This window comes from Pithys albifrons, chromosome 2, assembly GCF_047495875.1.
Source record: "Pithys albifrons albifrons isolate INPA30051 chromosome 2, PitAlb_v1, whole genome shotgun sequence".
In the NCBI taxonomy this organism is placed as follows: Eukaryota; Metazoa; Chordata; class Aves; order Passeriformes; family Thamnophilidae; genus Pithys; species Pithys albifrons.
Window position 1 is genome coordinate 24,272,861 of NC_092459.1, and position 26,296 is coordinate 24,299,156.

A 26,296-nucleotide genomic window follows, 5' to 3' on the forward strand; every position below is an offset into this window, starting at 1 on the left:
TTTCCATGAAAACGTGAGAAAAATATGGCATGAATTTTAAAACAGTATATTTGAACTGAGCACACTTTATCCTACTCCAATTTTGCTTAGTTAATCCCATTTAGCTGTCAAAGTAACTCTACAGTTAGTTCCCACAGTGTCTTTCCTGAGCTGATATGATAGTGAAATATTTTTTATTTGTAACATTATTTTGTATTACCTGTAAAAAAATCAATTCTATTTATACATGGATGTGGTTTATTCTCATTTTCTTATCTGCTCTAATGAATTTTATGTGGAAAAAATGTATTATTTTCTTGCTTCCTTGATGCTGTTTCACTTCATTTATTAGAGAGGTGAACGTGCTAAAAGTTGTTTGGTTGTAGAGATGTTGTTTGGGGTTCTTTTTACTACCATTTTCCACATCTAGAGGATAGGACAAAGACCTAAGAGCAGGTGTACTCCAAGATCATCTGTGATATGGACTCCTTTTGTGGTCCTGCACTAGTGATTTAGTGAGGCGTGTTGGATTTTGTCAGTAGGAACACAGCGTGCACTGTAAGCTGCTCCGGCAACAGGACAGCTCCAAGAAGCACCGGCTCAGAGACTACTTCTAAGGGCCAGTTTCCTTCCCTGTTTTCCATCCCAACAAAGAAATGCTTTGATGCTACCCTCCACCAACAGCTAACTACAATACATCTGGTTTTGAGTCATTGGAGCATCACCCTGGGGAATGCTCTGCCCCAGACAAGGAGAGGGACTCTCCTGAGCCACACACTCCAGGGCCAGGACAGCTCTGTGTCTCCTGACTGAGACTGTACGACCTGATGAGCTTGCTAATGTTGTTTTTCCTCAGAGGCTTTCATCAGATTTCTAATCCCAAAATGATTACATGGATTAGATGGTGTGGAGGGAAAATGAGGACTATGGAGGGTAATTTTACACCCGCATATTAACAAAAATAAATTTTAATGGTCAATTAATATCAAAACTAAGTATTTTCCTTCCATTTGCCATTAATGTTTCTTTCTTTGCAAACACTCTACTGGTCTCTGCCTGGTTCTGTAACAATGGCAGGAGCTGATGCAAAAACCTTTACATCTTTGAAAGAAATAATTTGGATCCAAAGTTTTCAAGTTTGCAATACCGCAAGGAAGTATAACTGACCATTTATATTTCACTGTTTTTAACACAGGTTTCTTTCAACTTGGAACACAGGAGCAATAATTCTGTAACTTGCTATTAAACCAGTAGATTGCAAAATATCCAAGAAAATACTGCATTTTTATAGAGAATGACACTTTTAAGAAGTATCTGTACACTACCTTGGAATATAGGTATTGAGCTCAACTTCAGCAATGAAAAAAAATTCAGTAGGGCACTATAACTGAAACATCAGCAAAAATCATCCTAACCAAACCACATTTTTCTTAATGACAGGTAGAAGAGCAAGATAGGGGAAAAAAGCAGGAAAACATTTTTAACTAGACTACTTGATGTGGTTAAGTTACATTTAATAGTAAACAACTTAGTGGGAAAAGAGGCTTTAATACTTCCTCCTAATTTTGGAAATTTACACTGCTTTCAGTTAGAGGCAATACTAATATCAATGCAAGGACAATTTACTTCGTAACCCACATAAACATTGTTTAAATGGTGTTAAGTCAGCATCTCACAAAGTGTCTTGAACAAATAATAGGATCTCAATGCTGCAGCACACAGAGCTATAATGTATCATAAAGGATATTGCTACGCATCACTGCAAACCTCCAGCAAACTCCAACATTATAACAAAAACAATCAAGACCTTTTTCAATTGAAAGTAATGTAAAAAACCCCCCAAACAAACTGAGAAAGGAAAAAAAAAACAAGGTAGATGGGAACACCCACAGTTCACCCTTCTCCACTCTTTTCCATTATGATGATGCTCAGAGGTACCATTTGGATTAAAGGCATTGGGTGCTCTGCTAAGAATGGCCTCTCTAATATGGACTCCAATTAATGTTTACAACTTTAAATGAACTAACATCCCCTGGAAGTTCATAGGATGACTTTATGAAGTATATAAAATCACCTCCAACACAAAGAAAGAAACAGGGAAACATTCCTTGGAACTTTGTAACTGAGATTCAGAAATCCCTCAGCAACCAAAACAGAGAAGAAAAACAAAAAAGGCCACAGGACTCACCATATGGCACAAATTTAACCCTGTCCACTTCTGTCTTTCTGTCTGCAACCTTCTGTCAGGGGGATCACATTTTGTCAACTATCACTGGTTTTCTATTTTGTGTAAAAATACACCATACTAGAATAAAGCATGCAGGTGAGGATAATGTGTGGAAGATTAATAGAGATGACAGGCTGCCATCCTTAGGGGAAAGAAAACTGCTGTTGCACAGTCTGTCTTTTGTTCAAAGGTAATGGGAAAATTTTCTGCTTGTATGTGAAGAAATAAAACAATAGTAGACCTTGAAAGCAAGACACTGCCTACGAAAAAACCGTGTAGCACATAATGCTTATGCATCTAATCTTTAAACAAGGCAAAACGAATTGGAGCACTGCTCTAGGTGGACTGCCTCCAGTAGGGATCCATCTCCATTCCCAGAAGACCTTTCAGATTTGCTTGGGGGTGGTCTGAGGACTGTCTGTAGAGTGAAAACTAGCAAGAAGAGTGGCGAGCAGCAGACAAGGGAAGCACCAGAAACAGAGTGACAAGGAATAGCTGGTAGCATTTTTCACAGCACAGTTAGTTTCTATATAGTGATGCATTGAAGAGGTGCTACATTACTAACTCGGTGCTTTCCAAAAGCCCACAACTATTCTTTACATTAGGTGCATTAAGATGATGCATCCTTAAAAAAGCCTTAAAAAGCCTTTTGTACAAAATATTTGCATTCAGTAATGAAAACATGTGAGTTTCCCCATACCAGTGTAGAACCTGGGTAGCACTGGGTATAGCCTGGCTAAGACACCCTTTGTTCTAGAAGTTATTAGGAGATAAGGGTATCCCTGACAGCTTATTTGAAAGGTAAAACCAATCCATAGAACTGCTGAATGCAGCCAAAACTCTGCCCTGAAAATTAATGAAATAGAGCAATCCTAAATAAGTCAGTTATTGATCTTTTAACAATTAGTCATGCATTTGATTATTACTTCTTCCTGGACTCTTACCTTTTGAGCCCATAGGGAGCAGAGCATCGCTCAGGGCTGGGCACAGATGCCAGCACAGCCCACAGAGCCCTCCAGCTCCAGCTGGCGACAAAGGCAGTGCCTGCTCTGAGGGGGCAGAAGGAACAATTTGCAGCCATAGGGGATGGACAACAGCACATTTAAACAACCCTGTGTGTTAGCTTTACTCCTGCATAAATAGAGTCCTTTGGGGAGAAAAACTAGAAGGCGTGCTTAGGAAAATATGCCTCAGGATGACCACAGGACTATCCACAGCTATGATCCTCCAGGGACTTAAAAAGCAGCCCATAGAACACCTCTGCCCTTCATCCCTGATTCTTCTTCTCATCTGAATGCAACCAAATTGCTTTGGGTTTTGTGAAGTGCCACTGAGGGGATGTCCCATGGACCTTGCACAGCTGCTCTCTCTCACAGTGCTGGGTATCTCAAAATCCTCCCTATGAAATGTATGTGAAAGGGAACAGCCTCAGTCTAACTCCTTTTGTCTCCTTTCTTTTTATTTTTTTACCTTAAATCCCAGAGAACATGTGTACCATGAAAATAAATTCGTTGGACAAAGGAACTACAAGATGACAACAAGGGGAACTGTTAACACTTAATGGGACAACCTGGCACAGTGCAGACTTGGCTGGTATAGGTCTGGACCTAGTCTAAGTTGGATGCAATGACAAAACTGGACTGTGTACAAATACAACAGGAAAAGTCTCAATGTCACAGCACACTGTGTGGGCTTACAGACTCAGGGTTCTGTCTCCTGAGACTTCATTTCATAATGCTATTTTCCAAAGGATAAATGCCATTAATTTCTTGTTGAGAAGGTTTTCTTCCTTTTGAGAAGTGAATGGATCCATACTTGATAGATTTTGAAATTAATATCCCTCCTTTTCTTTAAAGTCAATTACTGTCTGAGCACTTAGGAAAGTCCAACATGTTAACTGTTGAGAAGGTCACAGAAATTTAAATACCTAAATAATAAAAAATCCTCTGCTTAAATGGCTAACCTTTCTTAAGTGATTTCTTAAATTGCCTGAAAGTTTTATGGTCACTAGAAGTACAAGGGAAGAGGAAACAACATGCTGAGCTGTACACTCAGGAATTAATGAGATCTCACACGCAGCAATGTTCAACACAAATACAATGAGCAGGTTGCACAAAGGAAAAGCCTCTTTTAGACACCACCGGGCTTAACCCCTTTCAGTTTTACAGATAATTAAAAAAAAAGAAAAATATTAGTAGCCTTGTCTGAAGCAATCTTTTTTTGAAGGATCTTCTTGCTCATACTAAGTTGCATACACAGATATGTTAACACAGAAGCAATGGCATAGATTTTGGTTTAAGGGCCTCTAATTTATGGGTATGAAATAGAGCTATGTAAATAATCTGCAATGAGTATTTAACTTACTGGATATTGACCTTTGCTTTTTTCTCCCAAAGTACCTAGCACCAGAACTGTTTGATGTCAATGCATTTTACATAGGATTAGCCAGTGAATTTCCCTAGTGTTTACTGACTGCAATGTTATTTCACTTTCCTGAGTGAATGAGTATTTTAGGTACAAAGAATTGGGCTATCTCGTATTTCTGGATGTGATTCTAGAGTTTTCTAGCAAAACTTGATTGTTCAAATACTAAAGAAGCTCCTAGAAAAGTGATGAATACAGAAGACCTATAGCTCATCCTGTGCCTATCCAGGCAAGAATTGGATTGTGCTGGAAACAGCGTTGGTAATACCAAGCTGTTCTTGCTATTGCTGAACAGTGCATCAAGGCCTTTTCTGCTCCTCACCCCACCCCAGCAGTGAGAAGCCTAAAGGTGCACAAGTAGCTGGGAAGGGAAACAGCTGGGGCAGTTGATCTCAGCTGACCCAAGGGATGTTCCATACATATGATGCCATCCTCGGCATATAAAGCTGGTGGTAGAAGGAAGGGGTGTGGGGGGTGTGGGTGGGCATGTTTGAAACTATGGTGTTTGTCTTTATAGAATGGTGTAGGTTTGAAGGGATCTTAAAGATCATCTTGTTCCAACCTCCCTGTCATGGACAGAGATACCTACCACTAGAGCAGGTTGCTCAAAGCGCTATCTAACCTGGCCTTGAGCACTTCCAGGGATAAAGAATCCATGATTTCTCTGGGCAACCTGCTCCATTGTCCTACCACACTCACAGTAAAGAATTTCTTCCTAAAATCCAATCCAAACCTACTCTCTTCCAGTTTAAAGTCATTGTTCTTTATCCTATCACTACATGGTCTTTCAAGAACTCCCTCTCCAGCTTCTTCACAGGTAATTGCTATGCATGATGGAGCCCTGCTTTACTGGGTATGGCTGAACAACTTCATCAAAGTGGTGAATTAATTCCTTAGTTTGCTTTACTTGAATGTGCAGCTTTTGCTTTATTTATCAAATTGTCTTTATCTCAAATCCATGAATTTTCTCATTTTCACCCTTCCAATTCTCTTGCCCCATCCCACCAGCTGGGGAGTGAGTGGCTAGATGATGCTGAGTTGTCAGCTCGGGTTAAATCACAACAGTTTTTAAATAAATATCCAGCCTACCTTTCCCCAGCACCCTGCCTTGTACTCTGGTTCTCTAAATCCATGTGTTCTCATTGGAGACATCAAAACTCTGACTTCCCCTTGACAATGCTGGAGTGTCATCAGCTTTCTGGAAATTATGTGAACGTGATCCACGGTCATTAATTCTTCTCTGCTTAAGTTATATTCTAATTACTTATTTTTAAAAGGCAAACTCCTCTTTTAACATCACGCAAGCATTTTTATCACACTCATTTCTAGGCTTACGAACCCTTATTTCTCATGCTCCACACTTTATTTTCCTTAATGAATACAAATGTGACTTGCAAATATAACATGAAACATTACAGAAAATGCAAGGGAAATAATAGAATAGGCACAGCATTGCAAGGGATAATGAGCCTGTTGGATGATCTGTGGGATGGAAGGTGATGACAGGGCTAAGGTCCACATGGCAATTTGCATTAGGAGAAAATCAATGACCAAGTGCAAAAACCCCCTCCAGATCTCCTGACCTAAGGATGCCTGTTGTTTGAGAGGAGATTTCTCTGAAGTTATCCCTTTATTACAAAACATTTCAAACCACCAACAAAGGAGAGTCAGGAGAACAGGACTGAGTCTTTGCTATGACCTTACACCACAGTTGCAAAGACATGGCATGTCAGACCACTTTGAGTGTAAATACTGGATATCATAGCATGAAAGTTTTCCTCAGAAATACATCTCAGTACATTCCAACAGGCATTAAAAATCTCTGTCACCACCACCTATTTAAAGGGAATAGCAAAAATCAGTAATGATGATTATTCAGATGAATACTCCAACTTACTTAGAAAAAAAATGTTTTTATCTGTATTACTCAGATTGGGAAGATGGTATAATATCCGAGGCATGCCCAAGGAGACTTGTCCAAAACTACAGCTAGCAAAAAAATGTTTAATTCACAAAAATGGTTTATTAGCCATGCTCCCAAGTATTATGAAGATTTTTCTGACTAGAATGAGTGTGTGGCTAGGAATCAGTAAGTCCTTTCTGTCTCTTGAGAAACTGAAACTCAAAATATGGAAGAGCTCATCCGTGGGACTGGCCCATGTCAGAAGACAGTTCTGAGAGGGCTTTGATGCTTATTTGTGTATTCTGGTTTTGTGGAATGGTGCCTCATGTCGACTGAATTTCATCACTTCAAGCCATCCTCTGATGCTTTATCTTTCTAGGATTTTCACAATTTCCTAGTGGGATTTTTATTGCATTGCAGACTGGTCAGAAAGCTGCAGGCAACTATCACACTGGCTTCCCTTCCTCACCAGGGAAGTTAGTGCCCCTTTGTACCTCTTTTCCTAAGCACCAAACTGTTGGAGGAAAATCTGGATTGTCATGTGAAATATTATACTTTAAAAAGCAATTTTATATCACAGATATGCATCTACTTCCTCAGTGGAAATACAAACTCTGTGAGCTACGCAGAGCCACGTCTTCTTGCATGTGTTTTGGAAGCTCCCTTGGGTGAGGGAGAGGACAAGTGGCCCAAGAATGCTCAGCAGCTGCTGCCAATCCCCAGTGACCTGTGTTTGCTTTAACTGATGTCACAGGTACCAGCACTGGGTTTTGGTAATGTGAGTACTGTGTGCATGTGCAAAACACTGAGCCATGCTCCCAAACACTGGCTGTACTATCCATGGCACCCTCTTCATGGGGTTTACTCTGGAAATCAAGACTGACAGCTTGTGAGACCTTGGCACCATGTCTGCTGTTCTAAACCCCAGGCTGCCAAAGCCCAGAGATTAGAGAAAAGGGCTTTCAAGCACAACAAGAAAGGACACAGCAAGTAAGACAACTGCTGTGTACACAGTAGCAATGCTGGTGGCCTGAAATGAATACTGCTGAAGAGTTGGCACAATGTCTACAAGATGGAGAAGTTCAGTCTAGCGATAAAACTCTGGGGCTGGAAAACATGAGAAACTGAAGCATCAGATATTAAAGCAACCCTGTTTAAACATCTAGACATAATGAAACTGGCATTCACAGTAGATGTCAGAGATACAAGAAGGATTTAGAAATTCCTGAGTCAGGACATTATATGGAACAAAGCTATGTCCAGGAAAGAGTAACTGGGAAAAAAAGAAGAAATTGCAAAGAATTTAGGAAATTAGCAGTAGTCACAGAAGGAACATTAAGACCCTGAAATTTGATAAAATACTTAGTCCACAATCCTACTCATATGCCAAAAGCTGTATTACAGAGAAGACAGGCAGTACAAGACCTACGCTATAGTGTGCCAGGACACACCAGTGGATGTGCAAACTTTAACAAACATAAAAGGTGGGAGGGAAGTAGTGGAATGCTAAGGTCAAAGTACACAGTACAGAGCACATGAGATACCCACAGGCCCTTTAAATGGCAATATACACTCATGTTTAAGCAAATCAATACTCAACACTGACCAGACAGCAACTGCTTGCCTTAAAACAGATATCTGCATATTGCCAGATGAAGAGATCATTGCGACCCAGTGATGGTGCTCATTAAATCTCCACCTATTCCAAAAGGCTTTGCACTTTGTTTCCATGTAGCTTACCTACATTTACAGACCTGAATCAGAGGCTGTAATTATGCACAGCATGAATTTAGATGAGTTAGTCAAAATTTACTTTGGTCAGTGGCAGTGCAGATGGACTGCAGAACTGACAGTAGAGCCAAAACCTCAAACAAAACCACTGCCAAGGCTTGCATGCCTTTGGCAGGTAGAGGGGTGTTTATTTTTCCCCCAAATTATACATTGTTCAAATTTTTGTAGACAGTATTCTTTTTCTTGAATGAAATCCATGTACATTTACTATCTGCATTTAATTTTTCTAAAAATCTATGTTCTCTTTTGTACCATATCAGAGGTAACACTGTATCTCTATTAATTAAATTGCTTCTTTTTACTGTGGCTAAACATGTTGGTTGTGATACTTGTTTTCAAAAGTTTATCTTGGAAAAATGATATTAAAAATACGATTATTTTCTATTTTCAGCAACATTTTCTGTTTCAGAGTTTGTATAAAATTGGAAAGACAATTACATGCTGTTCTGCAAAATATTTTATACCATATTTCAATCTGCATATTTTCTTGGAAAATAACACTTTATATTTCAATGTTCTCTTTATATTATGTTGCACAAAATACTTGGTGTGTCATTTTTACAAAAGCGATTTGACAAGTCTTTCCTGTCCGTACCGAAACTAAATTGAAATGCAGTATTGAAGGACTGGCCACCAAAACGAAGAGTCTGCCAGGAATATGTTTACAAAATGGCTGAGAAGAACACTCCAACCACTTCTGAAATTATGTTCATATTCAAAGGATTTGGAACAAGAACAACATTAAAATAAAGGTCAGGACATATTTCATTGCATAAGACATTTAAAAGTTAAAAAAGGATATAATAAGATAATGATATATAATTATGTAATAATTTCAATGTGAGATTTATTATATTCTTTTGCTCATGAACATAATTGAGAAGAGCCAAGCAGACTATTTTTTAATGAAAATTTAGAAAACTATAAACAGTAATGAGTACTTTGGAACTATTATTCTTACTCATCTTGGTAAAACACTGATCTTAATGTCTGATTAAGGTAGGAAAAAAATTACTTTTTTGTACAAACCCCATGTCTTTATCAGGCTTAATAAAGTTTCCTGCAAAGATGACACTATACCTGTCAAAAATTAATCCCACTCAAAGCTCCTAATGAGATTTTGGTGTGCATATGAATACATTAAAAACGATGTTACAGGACAAAGAGTGGGAAAAAATTCTAGAAATAAAATAATAATGTAATTATCTAAGAATCCTGTGCAGAACTGAAAAATATACTGCTAATTTTTTTTCAGACATAAAATATGAGACAATAGAGATCTTTTACATCAGTATCTACTTGAGCAGTAAAAGCAGAATGCAAATAAGTGACTTCAAAGATTTTCTTCTACTCAACCCCTTCCAAAGTCACTGAAGAACCTACTTGACCATATCTGGACTTTATTCAGGCTTTATGCTCTCACTATCCTTTAGGATAGACATAAACCTTCAGACTGGCTGCTGTGTGCCCAGGTACTTTTATGTCTGTTCAAATTAAATCTGCATTTTTATATAGATATAAAAAATAGAATAATAGAATGCTTTGGGACAGAAGGGACCCTCAAGGATCTTCTAGTTCCAACACCCCTCCTATTGGGCAGGGACACCTTCCACTTGATCAGGTTGCTGAAAGCCCCATCCAGCTTGGCTTTGGACACTGCAGGCATGGGACATTCACAGCTCCTGCAGGGAACCTGTTTCAGTGCCTCAGCACCCTCACTGTAAAAAATGTCTTCCCTATACCCAATCTTAACCTACTCTTGCTCAGTTTGAAGACACTGTTCCCTGTCTAGTCACTACAGGCTCAGGACAGAAGTATTTCTCCATCTTTCTTCTAAGCCCCCTTTATATACAGAAAAGCCACAACAGGATCTTCTCAGAGCCTTCTCTTCTCCAGGCTGAACAACCTCAACTCCCTCAGCCTGTTTCCCCGGGAAAGAGCTCCAGCACCCTGACCTTCTCCGGACCTGCTCTAACATAGTCATATGTTCCTTATGTTGGGAAGCACACAGTACTCCAGGTGGGGTTTCATGAGAGCAGAGCAGAGAGGCAGGATCACCTCCCTCAATCTGCCAGGCTGCTTTTGATGCAGCCCAGGATGTGGTTAGTTTTGTGGGATGCAAGTGCATGTTGCCAGCTCATGTCCAATTATTCCTTCAACTATTTTGTTCTACACCGCAGTGAAACATGGCCAGTGTTAGGCTAAAGAAGCAGCTTGAGCACATTCTTACAAAAATATGGTGTTGCATACATCGAAGCAGGACTCACGACACCCGATTTCAGGCTTAAATTGGCTAAACTGACTGATTGCCCATGGGCTGCCCAGTGGAGCCTGACAGTCTCTCTTGCAGGAAGGCACAATGCAGTAGGGAGTTCACTGAGGTGATGCCAATAGCAATGCATGGAAAAAGGTGAAGTTTCCCCTGCTTTCTTGTCTGAGCTTCCTCAAACTTCAGAGAAATGCCTGTCATTCACAGAATTTAGCATCACCAGGTCAGGCCCATACCAGGGACTGTACAGGTACAAAAAGAACAATCTCTCTGAACGGGGAATAAAGCAATAAACACAACAGAAATAAAATTCTACATTAAAAAGTCACCAAAAAACAAACACTACAAGAAACACAAAGATCCAATTAATGACTCTAGCAATCAACACCAACACTTTCTAAGGAAAGTATTAAAGAATAAACAATAAAAAATTATGACTTTATGTGTAGCCACAGATTTGTTTTCATCCTGAGATGCCAAGAGCTGACAGAATAATTTCTGACATTTCCAATCACTCAGATACACTCAAATCAGTCCAGAAGCACATGCATCTTCTTAATGACACTTCTTAACGGCAAATCCAATATATTATAAATTACTTTTCTACATTTAAAATTAAAATGAGAGAATACATCACAAATCATTCACAAAAATAAAAGAACTATCACAAATATATCATGGTGTATAGAAAAAGTCGCAGTTTTTCATGCCTCATAATATTTAAGCCTTAATGCAATGACACTTCCATAAAGTCTATAAAGTCTTTTCTTTAACTTAGAGAAAATGAAAGATATAAATCAAACTCAATATATGGAAACACATTAAAATGGTATCACCTGTCAGAACTTTGTTGTAATTCTTATATATTCTTAGATTTTCTTTCTAGTATCAGGAATCTCTTCTAATATTTGCCTGCAATATTCCTCCCATACTTTTAACCTGTACATAAAATATATTCCAAGCACATAAAGGAGTTGGGGTTTTGGTTTTTTTTTTTCCCTAATGACATTTCTTGATACAATGCAACAAGAAAGCTTTGCACAAATAGCTTTGCAAAAGTTAATTAGGCATGCTGAATGGAGATGCATAACATATGTTTCTATGCTATTATGATGGGTCATTTGATATTGTATCTCATGGTACACACTGATAACAACTTATGTGGGAGGGAAATGAATTCTCTCCTCAATCACGTTAGTTTTTTCACTTATCCAGGAATATTATTTGCTCCTATTTCTCTTCTCATAATTTCATAAAACACTGAATACAATTTCCAGAGTCAGTAAATGATACTACTAGATGGATTAATAACTCAGTGTAGTATGGCAACTCCTGGATTTCAGTGCAAATTTGCCCTTATTGCTATAAAATGCAAGAAAAATTTATAGTTGAGACATGGAGAAGACCAGTTTGGAAAAAAAAGTCCAGACAACAAATAACATGGTCTATGACCGATCCATAAGCCCTTTCGCCGAAGCCCACATGAAAAACTAATGTTTATATAGAAAGGTTTATGGCTGCATTCTTATCCTACACAAATTTCCATTCAGTCCTGATGTTGAATAATGTATTTTTCACTACCCTGGAAGCACTTTTGGAACCTTATTTGTCAATTATTCTAGAAATACTTGATACTAATATATTTCAATGCAAAGAATGCAATGTTTTAATTAAATTACGAATTTGCATTAAAATTATTGTATCTGAATATGTATCTACAGATAAAAACACATATTCCATATCTGGTAGACTAAGAAGAAAAATAATAAATGGTAAACCCTAATGAAAAAAAAAACAAACCCTGCTAATTGGTTTTTAGTGAACCACACTAAAAAACTGCCATATTTTAATAAGTTCATTCATTACATTTTTTAAATTTTATGCAGAATATATAATACTAATGTTTTACCTACAAACTTCAGCATAAGAAGCAGTGATAGCTGCCTGCATCATGGGTGGAGAAAGCAAATCTGCAGATTCAGTACATTGTTCTGCCTATGTAATAGGATAGGAGAGAAGGTAGAAGAAAACAGACAAAACTGAAGGTAGCTACTGAAGGTAGCTATTTCCAGGACAGGAATTGTAAAAGATGGAGATCCATATCATAGAATCATTGAACGGTGTGGGTTGGAAGGGACCTTAAGGATCACCCAGCTCCAGAACTCGTGCTGTGGGCAGAGACACCTCCCACTGGACAGGTTGCTCAAAGCTCCATCAGACCTGGCCTTGAACACTTCCACGGATGGGGAATCCTCAGCTTCTCAAGGGGAACCTGTTCCAGTGCCTCGCCACCCTCACAGTAAAGAATGTTTTTCTAATACCTAATCTAAACCTACTCTCTTTCAGTTTAAAGCCATTCAATTCATTCCCCCTTGCCCTGTCACTACATGCTCTTGTGAATAGTCCCTCTCCATCTTTCTTCATCTCCATCCCTTCAGGTACTGGAAGGCTGCAATTAGGTTCTCATCACAAATTATCTGGGATCTGGATCATAGAAAAAGATTTTGATTCAGAATTTTAATATCACATCATTTTTTACCACACGTTTTAGCACCATGATTGGGCTTCCTGCTTACAACTGATTTTAAAAAATGCTTCCTATATTTAACTGGGTTATTGCAAGAGATTCATTTCTGTAGAGCATGTTATAGCACTTGCAGCTCAATCTTCAAAAGAACAAACTAAAACATTAATTCTGCTTGCAACAATTGACACTAAGGGTCTGTCCTTGAAACACTAAAGCAGAATTAATAATTTATGGCAAACTATTCATGAGTACACATTTGCTACATCAAATTAAAGACATGTGAAACATTATTTTTGGACTTATGTATCTGCCTGTGGATCAAGTCTATTAACAGCTGGAGACTCAATATAGCCAGTGTTGCACTAGAGTTGAGAGAGTTATATGTATGCTTAATTATGTTTTTAATTAAGAAAGTAAGGCTTGCTGGTCATTCTCTGTATCTCCCTATTCTATAAATGGACCTCTGGAGAAAGATTAACAACATAATCCAAAGGAAACATCCTTTTCCTTTTTCTCTCATGCCAGATAAAAAGCATTTGGTAACAGACTTTTTCAATGTAAGAGAAGATGAAGCGGGACCTGTAACAGAACAGAAAAATGGACTTTATTTATTTTTTCACCTCACTTCATAAAAATGAATCTTAAATTAATTTTTTAGAGTTTACAGATACTCCCTAAATCATTCATCTGTTGGAGCACCAAAGAACAAACACAACACACAGCTATTGACTTACACAGCCCAGTCTGTAAGCACAGGAAGGGAAGACCTGCCTTAAGACCTAAATTGAGCAAAGTATTTGCACTCCCAGAAGCTAAAAAAATCCCAGTTTTGTTCCTGTGTCTTCCAAACACAGTTTATGAAATCAGGATCCAGTAAGTGCCAGGGTTACTTCTAAAGACTTTGTTTCAAAGAAAGTCTAAGAGTGTGAAAGGCAAAAGATGACAGAAGGCAAGGATTAGGGAAAGGCTCTGCATGTATTTTAATCACAAACAACAACCCCTCCCAACTCCTTCACAAAAATAAAAATTCATTATATTTTGGATTATAAATGGACTTGATCTGATTCAAATCAATGAAATATCTGAGTTCATAAATAGGTAAAATATCATACAGGTTTTAAAAAAAAGGTAAAAGAGCCTGAAAGCCTTGAGCACATCCACAAGAGTCCTTAAGTATGGGATGCATTCTGTAGGGTTAATAGCTCACTCACCTGAAGTCAGCAAACTTTGAATCATGCAGTATTTGTAAAAAGATTTATAATTATTACAAAACTAATTATCTGTAAACATCCATGACTTAGATGAGTGAGAACTGCTATCCTTTATTGTGGGAAAAGGAAGAAAGAAGGAAATAAAACTAGAGCTGCACAGTAGTGGGAAATAAACAAAAAATTAATATTCCTGCAGACTCCAAATGCCAGTTCCATATTGGATTGAATTAATCTCCAATAAAAACAGAGAAATCCAAAAAGAAGAAAAAAAATCAGCATCACTTGCAATGCTAATATCATACCTTTACATTTCACTGCATATTCAAAATAACTGTCCAGAGCTGTACACATGCCTTACTTTAGCTATATTTGATAAAACAGAAACGTATCTCATGATCAAGTCTTCTTGGAAAGAAGTTTGTCAGAGACTATTTCTCTGTCAGAGAATGACTTTTTTTTTCCAGAGAAGATGAAAGGAAGATGGGGTGGGTTTTTTGTAATGCATGGCTTTAAGCTCAAATTATATCCATACAGATTTCCTTAAAGCTTTTATTGAGAAGCCACAAATTATTGTAGATTGCATAACAACTGTACTGTGATGAAGTTATATCTCTAAAGTTATATTGATGCTTGCTAGATAAATGAAAAAGTAATGCTACACTACAACAGTAATCAATCTGAAAAATGATCCAGAGACTAATCAATGTCTCTGAACAAGAGAATACTAATCCCTGATGGAGATATTACAAACAAAATAATATCTAGCTTAGGTATCTAAATTCCACTCACCATCTTCTCCTATTATGTTTCTTGGGGAATTGAATTTCAGTGGACTCCAAAGAGCCGTTGCTCCAAGTCTGATTTTTTTTCATTATTCTATTTAATTGTGTGCACTGTAATTTAATTTACTGTAATGCTGCCTCTATTGTGGTAATGCAAAATTCCTTGTAACAGTAGCCCATTAAAGTATATTAAAAGTATTTATCATGATCCTCAAGAGTACAGATAACATTATGCATGGAAAACTGGTATTTAACATAATTGCTACAAATAATTCAAAGCCATTCTTTCTGCATTTATCTATATGTAGAACAGGAAGAACAATAATCGTAAAATAAAACTCAGCAAGATCAAACTTGGTCTTTAAGAAGCTGCATCTAGATAAATAAAATATTTTTGAATATAAGTCACTGTTCTAAAAAACCATAAATGGGAAAAAAACATCAGTAGGAAAAGATAGTTTCCCAAACTGGTACAATCAATTGAGTTAATTTACTTACAACTTCCTTGTCTCTCTTTTTTTATCTTCCCCTTTCTCACACATGAATTTGCTGCTTTTATTCTTTCTGTGTTTACTGTTTTTGAAATAAAAAGACGTATCGCCTGTTCCATGGACAGTGACATTAGTGTCAGGACTCACTCCGACTGTGCCATTCAGGATTGCAAATGTGTGGGAAAAGAGGATATCCCAGGTGGGTGCAGAGTTACACACCCAACTTGGGAGAGGTGCGGCACTGGGGTGCCCCCACGGGCAGTGGCAGCTATTGAATGGTGCCAACAACCACCAAATGGTTCTCTGGCTGGCAAATATGAGTGAGCTGAAGTCAAGAAGAGTTTGGCACAGGTCTGGATGTGAAACTTGGGCTTTTGGGCATCAAATTGGCACCATTATAGACAGAGGAGAGATTGCAGCTGACTTACTTGGCAGCTGGTTTGTAATGCATAACACATGTGTAGTGTACACAGCTTTGCTTACTTTGCTGTGATATTTAGAAAACCTTCCAATACTCCACAAACAAAAAAATTAAACTGTTTTCAGGTCAAAAAAATTACTAAACATTTACAAGCTGGTAAAACAGAAAGCATGTTAACTTGCACTACTTGAAATACTATGTATGTTTCTTCACTATGGGCCATCTTTACCCTTTCCACATTCCTTTCTTGCCACTCCTTTGGCTTGCCTCCATTAAAGTTTCATGGTCCTTCATCGCTTTCAACTTTCAGAAAGAATAAATCTGAAGCATTGTCTCAACATTTTGCCCCTGGAAGTACTCTAATTTAGCAGAAAGAGAAGAATGTGTCCCATCTTTTTAAACTCAGCAGTATAAGTCTTACAAATATCCGGTCAGAGCTACAAAACATGAAAGTCTGTTTCAACATTACACTCAAGGAGATGAAGACTTTTAATATCACCACTGTATTGCATCAGTAATAAAACAGCATCTGCTTGGGGTCTGATGTAATTCTTCTGTGAGGACAATATAATTTTCTTAACTATCAGCTTCAGAGTACAAAATGTTTAACACACAGTTCAATTGCCCTCTTGCCTATTCTGTTTTGAAAATGCCATCACTAATTACATGGAAGCATCATATCAATCCATTAATTGCATTAACAGGTGCTGTGGTTTAAACTAAAACTGACATATCTTCAGATTGGAGCTCTAGTCTAAAAATTAATACAGAAATATTTGGAGATTATATTTCATTTTAATTTGTTCACTCAGCTAAATACTGAGAGGGAGTTACTCCTCGCAATAGACATTACCAAAACTGTCACTGGCTTCAGCAGTACAAGAAATGCACTTCTGGGACTCTGAGAATGTTAGAGGAGATCTTACGGACTTCGTTAGGAGTTAAAGGAGAAAAATCCAACAATTTTCAGATTTTATTCAAATTACTAACATTTTAAGTACTTAAATGAGTCCCCCACCTTTCTGGTTATTTTAACCTATCTTGGCATGTAACTAGCCTACGAACTTTAATTTGTCATCAGTAATGAATACAAGTCTAGCGTAGGAAGATATGGTAATCTCAGTTTCTTCTTCCTAATTAGATTTTCCAATTTAAAATTCAAACTTGTGTTCCAATATTCCATGTGTATGCAGAAACATAAGTCTTTGTTATTTAATGCCAAACAAAATAATTAAAACTAGAATATCAAAAAGGTCAGACTTCAGATCAGTTTTCTTTAAAAAGCACACAAGTTTGCACAAATTGTTTGGTATTTATAGCTTCTTTCAAGAAATCATGGGCAAATAAATTACAGAATCAATGAGGCAGACCACTTTCCAATATTTACAGCCCAAAATTTATAGTCCAAGATTTGTCTCTCAGAGACAAAAAGGCCATGATTTTTTGTTTGTTTGTTTGTTTGATCAATTTAGGATCTTTCTCTCCTGGGGAGTATTTACTGAGCAAAATGCCAGTATGGCAATCTTCACCAAGGTCTTTTTGTTACCATTGCCTCAGGGAGGCACTTGAGAGGTGGTCAGGAGATAAATATGATGCTCTTTCAACCCAGCAATCCCTGATGGCTAATTCTTGACTGATGGTAGTCCAGATCTTGCACTAGTGAAAACAAACTCCAATACTGAGGAACAACAGCTACGTTGTGCAACCTGTGTCCCTTTTCAAGAGGAGACACTATGTATAGGTGAGTATTTAAATTACACAAAAATAAGCTGCAGTAAATTGGGCTCTAGCTATAACAAGAGAATGCTGTACAAGTCTGCTGACACAAATTCACAAGTACCATTTTTTAGAAAAGTACAACTAAAAATTTCCAGCTGCCATAAGGGCAGCAACAGGTTGTTCCTTGAGAGACACAAATAACTTCCCTAATGAGACAACAAAGTCCTGTTCACATACTCCTACAGTGATCAGGCAGAAGATCCAGACAAGAACTGGAACCTGACTGGAGAAGTCAACAGACAGCCCCACTGACCTAAACTCTGAAATGTAGGTCAGAGTTGACAGGCAACATAAAGCACAAACCCCGTCTTGAGAGAAAAGATTTTACTAGAAAACAAGGGAGATCCAAGTCACTGCTGCAGAGACAAGGAGTTGATGCATCATATACAGGCAAGAAACAGTAATTTGGTGGGTCTGAGGATCTAGACTGATACTGGTATTTTTTTCCAATACATAGGATGATTTGGTACAGATGCTTTTACTTTAAATGCTGCATGAAATTCAGAACAAAAAAAAGGTGACATTTCATCTCTATTTAGGACATGGAATAATCAGTAGACTTACACAAGTGTGACTTGAGAAGACAGTAAGTCTTACATCAAAGAGAAAGTAACACTGTTGACTAATTTGGAGATAATCTGAGAGTAATGTTACTTAAGCTACACTCCTTCCAAAATGGAAATGATGTCATCGATTGGAAATTTCCTTCCAATCTGTAAAACATTTAGGAAATTGTTTACAAATCCATCTTGAAACTTTGGAAGGGATTCTGCATATTTTTGGGATAGAAGAGTTGAACAACAAATAGCATGGGAATTTCAAATTGTTGATAAGAGACAGACACCTCCAGGCACTGTGTAGGAGACAATAGAAGGAACTGGATAATATAGAGAGAATTATGCTCAACCAGGAATCACAGCTGTACCACACACACACACACATCCCACACTCCCCTCTTTCTCTCTCTCTCCACATATAGGTAACAAAGATTTAAAAAGCTTTCCACAAGCCTAACTCCTCTAAGCAAGGTCAGAGGGGTTAAGCCTTTCAGCCACAATAAAGGAGACCTGTTCTTGACCTAAGAGTAACTGGATAGAAGAGTGTTTTCTCTGCAGCAAGACAGACTATTTACTTAAATGCATTCTAAAATTAAGACATGGAAGACAGAAAAAACATCTTAAATCTCTGACATAAATATAACAAACCACCATCAGAAGGAAAAATCCATACTGTAAGGAAATAAATAAACTTGATAGAAATAGAAACAAATGGACTTTTCCAGAATTTTGTAACACAAACTGAAAACACTGGGGGCTACTCTGTTGCAGATCATTTGAAACTGCAAAAATCCAACGATAACAGGCATTTGATCTTTCTATCCAGGTTCCAAATCCAAAGTTATTGGGAGATGCCTGTTAACACAGATGAGCTTTCTGATAGATACGGGACTCTCTTTCAGAAGCCATCTCCTGTATTAGTTATGCAGACCATCTGAATATCAGGAAGGGAAGAATTTATCCTAGTAGGATCAGTTAACTCTGTCTTGGCTCAATGGCCTCATGTTTTTGACCTTGATTCATACTCAGTCAGCAAGTCAGACAGGTAGGTAATTAATGGAACTTGCAAAAACTATCAAACAAAAGATGCTCCAGTCTGCCAGGAATGTGGTGCTGGAAATCATCTTGGGAAAGACCATATTCCCATAAACAAGAGACAGAAAAGAGAGATAAAAACAAAATATGCAGGGATATGACAAAAAATTGAAAGGTTTATGACTCCCGCAACAAAAAAGATCGTCACTGAATATCCTTTTTGTGCCAGAGGGAAGATGTATGACTGAAAGCACTCAGTTTACTGTGATATCAAAATATATGAATTTAGTTAAAATGATGTGGCTGGGAAGCAGAGACGATGATTCACTTTTTTCTAGGTGTTGCACTCTGGGTAACATGAAGTCTTCCAGAAGGAAGAGAAGAAACAGTCTTGTGGAAACAAGGTGATTTGCACAGATCTGAGGAGCTGATGAAACATAAGAGGGGCCACACAATGTGTGGACATGATGAGACACCTAAGAGAGGCAAGGAAAAAAGCATTTTTCATGAAAGTCTCATCCATGTGAGTTTTCATTAACTGATTCTCTAGGCATCTGTAAGTTTAGATGGAAAAATAGTTTCAAGAAAGAAAAAGTACAAAGAAACAATAATTATGTGCTGAGAAGGTGGCACAAAAAACTTCCCAAGGACTGGGAAGCCCTGAAGGCTACTAGTGCCAGTGAACCAGAACTCACTGGTGTCTGCAAGGGTTCTGTAACTCAGACAACTGCTATATGCAGATGAAGACTGTGGGGTCACATGTGCCTCTGATGAAATACAGCCCCCTCTGGCAGACTTCCTGAACACCTACCATTGACCTGCCAGCACTGCCCTCTATTTTCTGCATACATACTTGGAATTGTCTTCCCAAATGCTGCTCTAACCAGGTTATCATGAGAGTACAACTCAGATGTGAGACTAAGTAAGTGAATGTGTGGTGAGAAGTTATCTGCTCTTAGCAAAAACCTAAATAATAGCAACACTTAACAGAATTTTTAAAATCTTACAGAATAAAAGCTATTCTAAGAAATATTGCTTGTGATCTGTATGTGCCTCAAACTCCTTTCCACATCAGGGCAAAAAGGAGTTTACAATGCACTACGAGTGATGCACAGAGGTATTTTTCAAATAAACTGGGGTTGTTGAGCAGCCAAAAGTTGCTAGAATATGAGTAACACTGGAGGAAACAGTGATAAAGATGATCTCTTCTTCTAATCTCTGCCTGTCAACAGATTTATGTTTTCAGTGTGTAAGAAGAAAGTATTTTCTTTGGAACGGTTTTTCAGGTAAAACCTATCTTTAAGTACAAAAGCCTTTGGGTAGGGAAAGGGTTAACTGGCATGGACATCCTTTGGACATGGTCACTTAAAGGAAAATCTGAGAGAATGCAGATTGCTGTAGAATTTAGAGTTACATCCTCTTGTAAATGAACCTTGAAAGATTTAAGTTTCAACACACAGGGTGGTCCAGTTTTTGTTTCCTTTTCCTTGCATTTTCACAGCAGTTCACATCAGGAAGCTGGAGAGATTTAGGAAGGGGAAAAAATGTGTTGCAGAAGCAGTGAGTGTGCTGCTGTAACTTCTGCTCATATCTTGAAGGTGTGCTGAGGGCCTAATCCTGCTCTTGGTTGTAAACCTGCTTGTGGGCCAGAATGGCTGTAAGGCACCACAGCTATAGACATAAAAATACGAAGTCACTAAGACTTTCAAACACAGAAAAGGTAAATCTAACAGAAAAAGATTAAATGACTGAGCACCAGTTAGTGATTTAAAACTAGTTGATGCTTCTGGATGTGAGATGCTTTTCCAAATGCACTGACACACTATTGCTCTGTCCTTAGAGTTTTTACACTATTGCTCTATCCTTACAGATTTTACACTATTGCTCTATCCTTAGAGATTATCCTTAGAGATTTTACAGCTGAAGATGATAAAGGAGTTCAAGGTAACAGAAACAGGAACATCTTAGCTAAGAAACTAATATGTGAAGGATTTTGCAAAGAAGTCCAAATCAAAATTCCCAGCAGGCTGGAAGTAAACCCACAGGTTCAGTTTTAAACTAAAATGGATTTTTTAAAGGAATTCCCAAATTTGTATCTCCAGCTACAAGAGCTGAAAACTCATGGCAACACACGGGGACAAAGTACCCCTGCCATAAGCCAGAGCAAGCAGCCTTACAGGCATGACTGAGTGGGCACCAGTGTAAAACCTGGTGCAACACACCAGCAGCTGATTTTCAGTTGGGTTTTTTTTTTTTAAACTTTCTTATGTCTTTTGTAATTTCTTATTCATATTGAGAATGCTGCTACTCACTTGGAACAAAATACTGCATATGTAACCATACTGCATGACCTTAAACATTATAACAGTCTGTGACACTCAAATGCTTTTAAAATTCCGGACAGTAATGATGACACTTTTGACCTCATGTTTCAGTAAAGCAGTATTTTCTCTCCAGTCACTTGAGGGATCTTCAGGAAACAGAAGGGGAGGAATTTGTTTTTGACTCTTCCCACATACTCTCCCGAAGCTCCAGGAATCTTCAGTCATGCAGCTGTTAAAAGCAGTTCTAATGACACCAGTGTGGATATTTTAACTCTGGCCCTAAATGTTCTTGGTTTTCCTACAAAAATTTTCATTTCACTCCCATCTGCATGAAATCACTGCCATTTTGGTTTCTTACATATGATGTTATAAAGTTCTAAAAACCACAAACATCAAGTTACGAATACTATAAAGTGCAAGTTTATTGCTTGCTGGTGTATTATTCATGTGAATTATATTGCTCACATAAATAATCTAAAACTAGAGAGTATCGAAAAATGGTACAAGCCTCAGGACTGTGTTCTCCTCTATGAAACTGGCAGGTAACTAGCTAAAGAAGTAGATGTGTTTAAGAAACATTGCTACATATTTTTCTGATTCTTATAAAGGGAGTCCATGCTCTTGCTGCTGCTATAGTTCATGTAATAAAAAGCTATTCCAGCCACTGCACACATTTTTTTAATGGCACAATGAAAAGCATTAATTGCATGGCTGAAAAGGAGAAAATCTGCATTTGTGTATGAAGGCAATCAATTCATCCCACTTGTAATGAGATTACTCCTGTCACTTCAGTTTGATTGTCTAACTTCACAATCACCTCCCATGCTGTTCTCAAAAAGAAGAAATGGAAAAGAATCAAAAGCTAAGCAAATCAACATGACCATGTTTAATCTCATCACTGCCTGTTCTGAAAAATGTATTTGCATATTTATATTACTACAGGGATGACGGCCTTTAGTGGCAGCACATATGCCAGGGAGACAAGAAGACAGGGAGAGCTCAATCTGTTCTGGAAAATGGATGTGCTCTCACACAGGGCACAATGCTCTGTAGTCATGGCTATGCTCAGTATATTGAGCCATACCTTCTCTATGATTTAAGAATACAGGGAAGTTCTCCACCTAGTAAAGACTCCAAATTTTAGCTACCTTTTTGCATGCCAAATCAAGAGGAAGAGGTATTTAAAAGCCCGTACCATAATCTCCTATGCCTAGTGGACAGACTTTCATGTTTCATGACAGTGCTTGTTTTCCCTGTCAGAGTATTGTAGGACCTTTCTCCTGTTATGGAACACTAAATTTCTGTTGAGCAAGTGGCATTAGCTCAGGCACAGAGATTTAAGGACTGACATTAGCCACTCTGGAAGAATTGTAAGTTTTCTTTATTTCCCAGATAAAATTCTGCAAAACTGATGCAGTTATACTTGGGCATCTCTTCGATAATTTCTAACACAACTTTCTGTGACAGAAAGCTCTTCGGTATTTTGTGCACAATTTCAGCTGATCATAATGCACATTTTAAGTAAGTTGCATTGCCTTTTCAAATTAATCCATCCAGTTCCCACACTGTAGGCACAGCTGATACTCAGAAATCTCAAGTCACTCTTAGTAAGTGTTCCCTGTGGCTGTGGAAGGGAACAGCCTAAACATTTAAGTCTCTAAACTTTACCCATAGATTTCTTTAGAAAAGATAAGGAAATTCTGAAGAGCAGATATGTGTCCCTTGACAGAGGTGGCTTCCCACATCCGGAAACTACCCCTCCTTATGAGTAAAATTACTATGGCCAGAGTGGTTATTGTTGAACCAACCATTTCCCTACCGTCATTTTGGCACTAAAAAGCCTTGTATCAGTGGATCAGCTCTTTTTGAACACTTAAGCATCTAAGGAATTAGGGTATAAACGTATTTAGTACTTTCCAGCAGAAATTCTGTTTCTGCTGCTCTGATGCAGTTGAGCATCCAGTTGCACTGGACTGGAGGGGAAAAGCACTCATGCCTGCAGTCTGTCTAGGGACTATTATGGTTCATGGCATAATACAGACAGCCTTAAGGAAATTCTAGCTTACGGAGAGAAATGACAGAAATTTTTCTTGAATATCCCTCCAAAACAAAGATTCATCAGCTAATATACATAAACTGATTTCTCATATGGTAAAAAATAACAACGAAAAGCCTCCAGACTTTGATAATTTGTATTTAAATTAGTTTAAAAGTACTGCATAAATCAGACTAGTGGGCTTGTTTTATGACAAGAAAAGTGTTTTAACCAGAGCAAGTTGTATTTTTTCTTAGCAATGTAGCAATTCACACCATTATTTATGCTCACAGTCAAACTTATTTGCTTTACATTTTACCAGTATCTCAAATAAGAACAGCCTCTCTGAAATGCTAATTATAACTATTACTCATTCCAAGATCATTCTCACACTCTTTTGCTTGGAACAGGTAACAATGATGTACATGGACCAGATAATTTCTATCTCTCGTTGTAACTGCACAGGGATTTTGTTTTCTTTTGAATCAGTAATGCCTAAATTAGATTAAGACAAGTCATTTATAAGCCCTTCTCTACAAAAGTTGCTTTCACAACTGTTATATTTAATGCCATTTTACCCTAGAACCTTATTTTTTACATCACTCTCATATGAATGAGTTTCCATGAAGTTCATACTCTATCTCAGATTATTCTTAAATACTAAGCACTCCGTGAAGAGCAAAGAAAAATACCCTGAATTTTGGTTTTGGTGACGTACTCATGAGGGAATGTAATAACTGTCATGCTGGAACTCTGCATTATCATCAGATGAAATTGAAAGTATATGCCCAGAAGAGTGACCAATCTAAAAATCAGAAGACTTAAGTCTACCTAATTATATATACGATGTTTCAACATCTTTACACGCCTCTGTTTGGGCAATTGCTGCTCTTGGCAATAATAATCTGAGTGGGTGGCTGAGAATAGAGCTGGCAGATGTAGTAGTGATGCAAATTACTGCTACTTAGCAGCACAAGTATTCCCTCATCCAGGGAAACATTTTTTATGATTCCAGAAGTTAGCCAGAAGTAATTAAAATATTTTACCTGAAGTGTCCCTGTAGCCAATGTCATAAAGAAAACTCTGAAAAAATTACACACATTCTGGGTGCCTAATTTCTCTCTTTTGTGGATTGTTTTTCAATATTGCAATTGGAGACCTCATAATATCTAGGTGATTGCTGATACACATTACCAAGACCAAATAATGCTAACCATAAAATCCTGATTAGTTTTTCCTTTATTCTGGCATATTACTGCTTTCATTATTTTAGCTACTGAAAAGAATGACAAAGGCAACAGAAAGGAAAGCAGAATAGTGCACAACATTACAGTGAAAATACAGTGAAGTCAGCAGTTGCTATTTCTGTGTTGACTGCTTTTCTACAGAATGCAAAGGAAGACACCACAATGCAACCAGCACTTGTTCTTTGGGTCAGAAATACATGAAGCTTCCTTAATGACCGGATTTTGGCTGACATAGTTAATTTTCCTCCTAGCCGCTGATGTCCTGTTGCATTTGGGATTTAGTATGAGAGTAATATTGATAACAAACTAATGTTTTGGTGGTTGCTAAGTAGTGTTTACCCTAAGATGTTGACTTTTTAGTTTCCCATGCTCTGCCAGCGAGGAGCTGCACAGGAAGCTGGGAGGGAGCACAGCCAGGATACCCAACCCAAACGGGTTAAAGGGATATTCCACACCACGAACATGATGCTCAGTACATAAAGTTGGGGGAGGGGGCTGAGGGGGGGGCAACACCTGCCTGCAAATAATTACTTGGGTACAATGACCAGGCTGTGATTCCACACTTTTTTTTCTTTTATCTATAGTGCATTTTTACATACTTCCAAGCAAAATTTCTTTCTTAACCTTTTTTTAGAACTATGGACCCAAAAATATTCAGTATTTTAAAGAAGTCCCATTGCTAAAGAAACAGAAAACAAAAAAGAAAACCTACTACAACAATATTACAGCAGTAATATATGCAAGCTAGACTTTCTCAGGTGAAAGAGACTTCTCTCAGAACAAATGAACTTTAAACTGGTTTCTCTTTTAGGTGAATTATTTAAGTAACAGTGGTAATATAGCAACTGTGGAGGTCTAAGCAAGGCTGGCATGGCAAGGGAAAAATTATATTTAGCAATTGAAGTAACTTGAAAAAAACCAAACTAGCCTTGGAGTCAGAGTCTATTATAGGCCTTTTAAATGAGTCATTACTAAGTAGACTCATTTAAGTGTAATAGCTAAACCACCATATTTTTCAACACTAATTGCAACCAGAATCCAGACACAGTACCTTAGCTTTATCCCTCATGGATCCTTTTCCCAGGATGGACATTTTTGCACCTGTTTCTTCTTGTAACCTCTTTAAAGAGTTTCCTCTTGGTCCAAGCAATTTCCCAACAAAATTGAACTACAAAGCAAATAAGAGAACTCTTTTAGACCAACAGGTAAATATCCAAAACCTTGATAATTTTTTTATAAACAAGTTGATTAAAAAAGAAAATTTTACTTTCCTTTAAAATAAGTATTTCTACTT

General features: G+C 37.8%; 1 protein-coding gene across 2 annotated transcripts in view; it reads right to left on the bottom strand.

Moving 5' to 3' along the window:
• KHDRBS2 (KH RNA binding domain containing, signal transduction associated 2) overlaps nucleotides 1-26,296 on the bottom strand; it is a 342,766-nt gene that overhangs the window by 201,398 nt on the left and 115,072 nt on the right. For both annotated transcript variants that reach the window (XR_011697020.1, XM_071547825.1), the window contains exon 3: nucleotides 26,054-26,170. Coding sequence is in view for 1 of the 2 variants with exons in the window: in XM_071547825.1 (XP_071403926.1) it covers nucleotides 26,054-26,170 (117 nt within the window). In the remaining variant the exon portion in view is untranslated. The remainder of the gene's footprint in view (nucleotides 1-26,053; nucleotides 26,171-26,296) is intronic.